The following is an 8,736-nucleotide window of genomic DNA, read 5'->3' on the forward strand; positions in this document are numbered from 1 at the left end:
CCATGTTCTGCACTCTGCCACCTGCTGCCAAGGCCTGCCATGTTTCGCGCGTGCCCCCTGGTGGTCAACGCACGTCATAGCGACCAGTTCAGTTGTTCCTCCGTTCGGTCTATTTGCATATTAGGGTTTTATATATATAGATGGGTTCTTGCCCTAGCCAGTTTGGCTCAGTGGATAGAGCATCGGCCTGCAGACTGAAGGGTCCTGGGTTTGATTCCGGTCAAGGGCACATGCCCAGGTTGTGGACTCGATCCCCAGGAGGGGGCATGCAGGATGCAGCCAATCAATGATTCTCTCTCATCATTGATGTTTCTATTTCTCTCCCCTTCTTCCTCTCTGAGATCAATAAAAAATATATTTTAAAAAATGGGTTCTTACAATCACATTGTAGTCTCATTTCTGTTTTATCTGCTTCTTGCTATAAAACGTGAACTCCTGAGGGCAGTGGGTCTATTGTATTCATCTCTGTATCTCTGGTGCATGATGCAGTACTAGAATATAATAGATCAGTGATGGCGAACCTATGACGCATTCAGAGGTGACACACGAACTCATTTTTTTGGTTGATTTTTCTTTGTTAAATGGCATTTAAATATATAAAATAAATATCAAAAATATAAGTCTTTGTTTTACTATGGCTGCAAATATCAAAAAATTTCTATATGTGACACAGCACCAGAGTTAAGTTAGGGTTTTTCAAAATGCTGACACACCGAGCTCAAAAGGTTCGCCATCACTGCAATAGATGGCTGTTGAATGATTAGTTCATGTGATAAAATTATAAACAGCAACATTTTGCAGCAATCTAAAAAGCATGGAATTCTGTAGAGACTTCTAGTGGTCAGCCACCTGGACCAATTTGAGAACCACTGGCTTTTTCCCTCTGGTTTAATGTCTGTATCTCATTTCAGGGCTGAGGGGAGCAGTAAAATTCAAGCCCGAATGGAACAGCAGCCCACTCGTCCCCCACAGCCAACACAGCCATCACAGCCACCTCCGCCCCCACCACCTATGCCATTCAGAGCTCCAACAAAGCCTCCAGTTGGACCCAAAACTTCGCCCTTGAAAGATAACCCTTCACCTGAACCTCAGCTGGATGACATCAAAAGAGGTAGAGGGCAGTTTTTGGAGGCACGATAGCAAGTTGTAGTATGGTGATGTTTCTGTGGAGAGCACAAGGCTGAATATTGACATGATGGTGTGGGCATTCTCTGCCATTGACAGTTTCTGCAGACTTCACTATTCCAGAGTGATGAGGGTGGGGGCTTTCTCACTTACCTCGTTTGACAGGGGGCATCCAGGCAGAGTGACTTGAGTTGTGGCTATCTTCGCAGCATTCTGCTGAGAGGCCCAGGATTTAAACAAGTGAAGGGCCTATGGCACACCTTCAAAGCTTTGGAAGAAGAAAATTTCCAAGGTGCTAAGGGTGAAAGCCAGGTGTGCCAGTGTTAGTATAGTATCTAGCTTAGAGGGACATTAAAGTTACCGTGACCAATACTTTCTACTAACATTAAGTTTACACATGAAAGCACCATGAGGACCAGTGGAAATGGACAGTGGCCTAAAAAGATTAGAGGTCTGGTGAGGCTCTCTCCATTACATACCTGAGAAAGAAGCTTGCTTACCTTGCTTTCTCTTCTGTGCAATGGATCTCATTAGTTGTTCAGACTCTTGGGAAGTTATGAGGGTAAGTGGCGTATTTTATGAAACAAAATTAAATAGATAACAGTAGAAAACAGGGAAAGAGAGAGTTGTCCTTGGGAGGCTTGCCTTTTCCACCTTAGAGAGGAGCTCTCTTAGCAAAACAAAGTCAGTCTTTGCATGGTGCACAAGTGGTTAAGCCACTTGATTTTTTTTTCCCCCTCATAATATTGGAATGTCATTTATGGGAGTTTTCACTTTAGTTGAACAGGAATTGTTCCCAGTTATTCTCAAAGGAACCATAGCTGTTTAAGGCCACATGGTATGTTTGGGCAGGAAAATCTATTCTATATCCTTAATGTATTCAGTGACATTGACATGTTGGGTAAAACATGTTTTTCCTTCCCTGCTTTATATCTGTAAAAAATGCAGTACCTGACAGGCAGGACTGCCAGTCAAATACAGAAAAAGGACAGAGGAGGAATGTTCCACCATGTGTCTTCAGTCACCGTGGTTCCTCCTGCAAGCTTCCATTTATTCGTGGGACATAAAAACTGGAAAGCACCCCAGATGCTGTCTGTCTGGCCCTGCATTTTTCTCGAGGGTCTTGGAAAATTCATTGGCTTCCACTGGGTCTCCCTGCTGGTTAGATCCAAAACAAGCACTCAGACCTTCCAGTTACTAGTTAAATATTTTTCAATCCCTTAGCATAAGGGGTGTGCAGGAGGCTCTTATTTGGTGTTTAAATATATAATTCACATTTTTTTTCTTAGTAAAGACAAAATAGAACAGTCATCATCCTGAAGCAGTTTGCTTTTTGGTTATTTGGGGTGAATTTAATGTTTTCATTGTCTCTCTGAAGACAGGTTAGGTATTTTTGTTTAGGTCATTTTGTTTGTACATTTTTAAGGAATTGAGAAGCAGGAGTTCATTTAAGTTATTCCTCATTGCTGTTGGTTTTGCAGATTTACTATTTACAGAAGTGCTGCCTTGAGAATGGTTGTTGTGTTGACACTTGTGCCGTTTTATTCCAGAGCTGAGGGCTGAAGTGGACATTATTGAGCAGATGAGCAGCAGCAGTGGGAGCAGTTCCTCAGACTCTGAGAGCTCCTCGGGAAGCGATGACGACAGCTCCAGCAGCGGAGGCGAGGACAACGGCCCTACCTCTCCTCCCCAGCCTGCACACCAGCAGCCCTACAACAGCAGGCCAGCCCTTGTCAATGGAACCGGCCGGCCACAGGGGAGCAACCAGCTCATGAACACCCTCAGTAAGTGTGCTTTCCCTTTTCTGGCCGGGACGGTGGCCTGTCAGGCCAGAGATGCAGCTTCTATTTATCTTAGGTCAGAATCTATAAGCCTGGAGATATTTAAAGTGTAAGAAAGGATCCTGACAAAGATAATTCTCAACAGAAAGGAATAAATTACCAAATAGTAAAAAAAGAAGCACTAAATAAAAAAATATTTAGTAAGAAGGTAACTGCTTTAAAATTTTGCAAATCTGCCCTAACCGGTTTTGCTCAGTGGATAGAGCGTCGGTTTGTGGACTGAAAGGTCCCAGGTTCGATTCCGGTCAAGGGCATGTACCTTGGTTGTGGGCACATCCCCAATAGGAGGTGTGTAGGAGGCAGCTGATCAATGTTTCTCTCTCATCGATGTTTCTAACTCTCTATCCCTCTCCCTTCCTCTCTGTAAAAAAAATAAATAAAATACATTTAAGAAAATAAAAATCATCATTCTCCCCTTTTGGTTCAGTCTCTGGCTCATTGAAGTCTACATACACGTGACCCTCCAAAAAAAAAACAAAAACAAAAAAACCCACCCCACAAAAACCAACAACCAATGTTGGCATCACTGGCTTAAAGACAAACACGCATCTCTCCCTCTCTGAAATCAATAAAAATATATTTTTTAAAAAATTTGCTAATCTCTTTAATGCGTGGCTTAGTAGAAAGATGGCTGCATCCACTCTGTTGCCATTAGTTGTGTAGGTTGAAGTATGTGAAAAAAATCTGACATTAGGTGTGTAGTTAGAAAAAGAAGGACCCCAGGGTCCTCAGAACAAACTTGGAGGAGAGGTGGCTTAGAGATTAGCAATCCAGAAACACAGAAGTTCACTTTTGTTGTAATCCAATCAGTATCAACTGGGCAGCTGTTATTCTTATTCTCAGATGGGAATGTTGAGTGCTTATATAAATCTAAATTCTGCACACCAAACACAAATGTGAGGCTTTACAACACTCATTAGTTACGGTTTCGGGTTTAAAGTAACATGAATATCCTGGACAGAGGTGTACCAGAGGGGAATTGGATTAGCATGTTGAAGGTATAAAAAGTGTTTCGCTTCCTTAGTGGGAAACCTAATTTGGTATTGGCTTTTATAAAGCAACTTAATGTGAAAAATTCTAGACAGTGAGTCAGTTATTTAGAAATACAGTATTTCCTTACTATTTATTAACACATTTAAAAGCTGTCTAGCCTACTCCTCCCCTGTTCTATCTCAGTAAGCAGAATTGTTTTGCAGATACCACAAATAACATTTCTTTCAAAATGTTGACTGCACCTGTTTTGTCACTGAGCTAAATCAAATTGGCTTGGTTTTGCTAGAGTGTGATAGCAAGGGCAATCAACCAGAGAAATGTGGGAAAGTCATTTTTAAATTGTGTACTTTTGGTTTGATTCTGTTTTCTTTTTATAGGAAATGACTTGCAGTTGAGTGAATCTGGGAGTGACAGTGATGACTAGAGCTGGATCTTTCTAAATCAACTTTTTGGTGCACAGATATACTGCAAGACCGGGCTACTTTTGCATGGAATCCATTGACAAGAGAAAATGCTGTGGATCAGTGACTGTAGTAGAAATTCGAGGCCCTAAAGCTCTCAGATATTCAAGTCTTTAACTTAATGGTGATGGGTGACTTTCTTGTGTAATTATTTGAACAATCTCATGTTTCAAGGTTTAAGTAGATCGATAGAAGAACTAACAATTATGTTTCTATCTGGTTAACATTGGCAATGAAAAACAGGCAAATGTGCCCTGGTCTAGGTTATTCAAAGGCCATATCTTCACCAGGCCAGTGATTCTGTTTTAAACCCTGGCAGCCACCAGTGTGGCCAAGTGGTCTGCACCAGTGAAATGAGAAACAGTCTTTGAGGGATAGGAGAGAGGGGGAAACCTCAGACTGCCACATAGAAGTATGTTAAAACCACTTGAAATGTGGAAACAAAGTGGTAAGGAAGTTTTGTGTGACAGCCTGGCAAGCCTGTGAAGAAACGGACTTCAAGGTGGAGTCCTCAAGTGTCAGCTGGGCGGGACCCTGGAGCCCTGGCAGTTCAACCCCCTCATTTACAAATAAGGAAAGGGAAGCACTCAGCTGGTTTAGCCTCCTGCCCCCAGTCCAGGCTTTTCCCACTGTTCCCTCCCTTGAGTCTCATTTGTTAGAACCAGAGGTTCTCATATGTGAGACTTACAGATGTACATAGGAATTTGTAGTGGATTCCAAAAGACAAGTGTTGTGTACTTCTAGCTCAAATTCAGATCCAGACAGTCCCTAAATGCAGGAGGCTGGGTTAGCAGATTAAACCAGCAGCCACTGTACTGACACATGACCCAGTTAATTTGGGGCTTTTACTTCTGAGTAGATCCATATTAAGTGTTCCTCATTCAGGGGATTGTAGTGGGGGAGGCAGGAGTAGAAGAGAGGTGTAGTGAGGAAACCTTTCTAAACAAATGAACCAGCAGCAGGTTTTTAGAAACCAGAATCTAAATAGGAGTTCTGCAATATGAAATGAGCACATTCTTTTGATAAGGTGTCTCTGTTCGTGCTTTTGTACCACTGTTTGTGCCTGATTGCCAGACTGATTTGTAGTTTTTATATACAGGTAGAAGAAAGTCACAAGGTTGCCTTCTGCAGTGTGCAGTTTCCAAGTGAATCTGTTGTTGAGGAAACTGGTCACTAGTAAATGTTTCATATTGAGTGAATGTGCGATAAATTGTCCCATAATTAGTTTGCAGTGTCCCATTTCTGTAATTTGAATGAATATGTCCGGAGAAATTTCCATCTACTTTGGTTTAGCAGGTTATCAGTAACATTAAATATGATTTTCCTTCCTGGGATCCCTCCACTCAGATGGCCTCTCCTTCCCCAGCTAGTGGAGGGATGCAATCTTGACCTAGAAGGGAATTAGATGATCCAAGGTGGTGACCATGGTTAGAGTTGAGCCTTATGGTGTCCCCTGTTTTAACTGCATAGTGATCCCAGTGAGCTGGAGATGTGGACCAGCAGTCACTGTCCAACAGCACGCTCATACCATTCTACCAAGTGTAGGTAATAGGTCCACACTTGTACCCTGTGGTGGGTTCTCAGCCCATCAGGAGGTGTCAGTGGGTTTAATGGCATGTAGGAACTTATTTATAATGAATTGGTAATTGTTTTATATGTCCTTAGTAATGACAGCTCAGGGAGGGCGAAGGTCATGATTGGGAGACATGAATTGTTACTGGATGTAGGAATGTTTCACTGCTCTTGACTTGCTCAAGCTGGTGCAGGTTTCAGGAACTTGAACTAAAAATATCTATTTAAGCCTCACCCCCCCCCCCCCCCCCCCCCGAAGTCTTCACATACATAGACAGAACTATGGTTTGGGCATGTCAGGTAAAGATATTTGTTCTATAGGAAATGCTTGCATGTGGCACTGGGTTGGCGAGTCAAGCTCTCTGAGCTTCAGGCTCTCCTGTCACCCATCGTCCCGACTCGCATGGTCAATCTCTAGCCTGGCTCCAGTTTGGTTCTCTGCACAAAGCCCTCGGTGATTCCCTCCCCCGCCCTCCAGCTTTACCCACCACAGTAAAGAATCTTTTGTTTTTGGAAATAAAAAAATTGGCCTTACAGACTACTCACGAGTACCCTCATGCCAGGCAAACTGGTCTTGTTCTTCCTGCCTCTGTGCCTTCTCAGTCTCTCCTCCTCCTCTTCCCCAAACCTGACTCCTGAGGTGCCATCTCCTACAGGTGCCATTTTCATGGACCTTTCCTCTGTTCTTTTCAACCAGCTGGAGTGCTGGGTCCATACTGACTTCCTTGCTCGAGCTCTGGTTAGTGTGAACTCCTTAAAGGCAGGGACTGTCATTCTCATCTCCATCCTCTGGGACGTCCACAGGCATAGACATTCAGAAGCTTATAGCTGGTGGGGAGGAGGCAGAGAGAACCAACAAGTACAGTAGAAAGGGTAGATATAGAGAAAACATTCCAGGCATTTGGAGAAAGCTGAAAAGTATCCATGCTGATTTTCATCATTTTGAAGTTTCTAACTAAATTGTGAAAATTACCTTCTCTTTGTTCTATGTCTACCGTACTGTGGGTCATTAGGTAAGGTGTAAAGACTTAAGTCCGAATTATCTGAGGAGCCACAGTAAAGACATGATTTGGAAAAACTTAATACAGAGAAACTAGATATTTGTAATGATGCCACTCATTAACCATTTTATTTCTGTAGCAGGATCATTCTTTCTATGTGTGGTATTATATGTATGTGCTTCAGTAGTGGGAAAACTTGAAATTCCAAAATCCTTCCCTATTCAAGAGGCTGGTTAAGTAGGAATTGCGTGGGTGTGTGTATGTGTGATGTATTTATTACATTATTTTGAAAGAGTAATACTATGGTATGTGGATATATATTAAGTACAGCCAAATTGGACATTTCCATTTGGCAAGGAAGGTAGGATTTCTGAAACTCAGGCCTTAACCAGTAGGTTGGAAGACAAGACCAATTGAAGCTTTATGAAATGTGTGTTTTTGTTGCTCCTGTTATTTCTGTCTTGGGTTTGTTGTCTCATTCTTTAATGTTTTTAAAATTTTGTGCTTAAAAGTTTATTTTGCTTAATTATGAAGTAGACGTGCATGTTTACATTTATGTAAAATATTTGCTGTGTAAAGTTTTGTTGTTGTTTATTCTCTTAAAAGATCACTATATTTAAGTAAAAATGAAGGTCAGCAATACGCTTCTTGTCCTTGTGGGTTTTATTTTCTTAATAGAAATTATGCAAAATGTACGGTTCTTTTAAGAATCCTTTGTGCTTAACCCTGATTATCTAAATTGATTCCTCAGTTTGGTGTTATGCTTATTAGGATGTACACCTCAGTTTTAAAAGGTAAGTTCAGAACTAAAGGATGACTTTAGTAAGCCACATGGCACTTGAGGCCATTTCAGTTGGTCTGGAAAGGCAGGCTTAGTTTTGGGTCTGAGAACCAAGTAAGGGTGCAACTGCAACTGAATCCCTAGGTGTATCCTAGTATTAGCTCACCAGAAGGGACCCTGCCTCCTGCTTGCATTCCACATTTGTTACCAACAGTGCCCACATCTGTCTTGCGGTCTTGGCTTCCCTGATAGACTGCAAACTCCTTGGTGGGCCATGGCCACATTCCTTTTTAATTCTGTGGTGTCTTGCACCTAATGGGTGCTCAATAAATTTAGATTAAATATAATTACATGTCAAGAGATCGAGGCCAGGAATCCTTTGCTGCTTATTCTGCAAATGGCTCCCATTTCCTCAGGTGGAAATAGGAGTTCGACTTGAGCCAGGTCTCAGTGGGGAAGTGGGGGGTGTACATTCATCACCTAAGAGTTTAATGCTCTTTTAACTGTTGTCACTATAATCATAAACCCCAAACTCCATGGCTTAAAATAATATGCATTTATTTTGCTCACGAGTCTTGATTGGCGATTTAAACTGGGTGGCTGGACAGTTTTGGTCTTGCTTGGGCGCCTTCTTGTGCCTGGCAGTTGACAGGTTCAGCTGATCTGAGATGGCCTTGGCGCAACTCGGGCAGGTTAGCTCCATGTGTCTTGTCCTCTAGCATCTTAGCCCGGGCATATTGTCATGGCAAAGGCAGAGCTGCTAGAGAGGAAACAACTGCCACTGTCACAGTTATTGACATGTCATTGGCCAAAGCAAGTGAAGTGACAGGGCCAAGTTCAGAATCAAGGGGTGGGGAGCACACTCCAGTTGGAGGAGTTGCAGAGTACACTGGAGGGGGGGGGGTGAACATTGGGGAAATTATTGCAGTCGATCTACTACCTTCACATACCCCACGTCTCCA

The 8,736-nt window shown here is 42.5% G+C and overlaps 2 protein-coding genes across 2 annotated transcripts in view; one reads left to right on the forward strand and one right to left on the reverse strand.

Moving 5' to 3' along the window:
- Positions 1-2,097, reverse strand: part of METTL6 (methyltransferase like 6) — a 20,321-nt gene extending 18,224 nt beyond the window's left edge. The window contains exon 1 of the mRNA XM_005863606.2: positions 1,279-2,097. The gene's annotated coding sequence lies outside the window, so the exon portion shown is untranslated. The remainder of the gene's footprint in view (positions 1-1,278) is intronic.
- EAF1 (ELL associated factor 1) overlaps positions 1-6,533 on the forward strand; it is a gene marked incomplete at its 5' end in the record, with an annotated part of 12,031 nt that extends 5,498 nt beyond the window's left edge. Inside the window, 3 exons of the mRNA XM_005863677.2 lie at positions 912-1,111; positions 2,676-2,909; positions 4,337-6,533. Coding sequence (XP_005863739.1) covers positions 912-1,111; positions 2,676-2,909; positions 4,337-4,383 — 481 coding nt within the window. The remainder of the gene's footprint in view (positions 1-911; positions 1,112-2,675; positions 2,910-4,336) is intronic.
- Between the last annotated feature and the right edge of the window lie 2,203 nt (positions 6,534-8,736).

The sequence above is a fragment of the Myotis brandtii genome, unplaced genomic scaffold (assembly GCF_000412655.1).
Source record: "Myotis brandtii unplaced genomic scaffold, ASM41265v1 scaffold18, whole genome shotgun sequence".
NCBI lineage: Eukaryota > Metazoa > Chordata > Mammalia > Chiroptera > Vespertilionidae > Myotis > Myotis brandtii.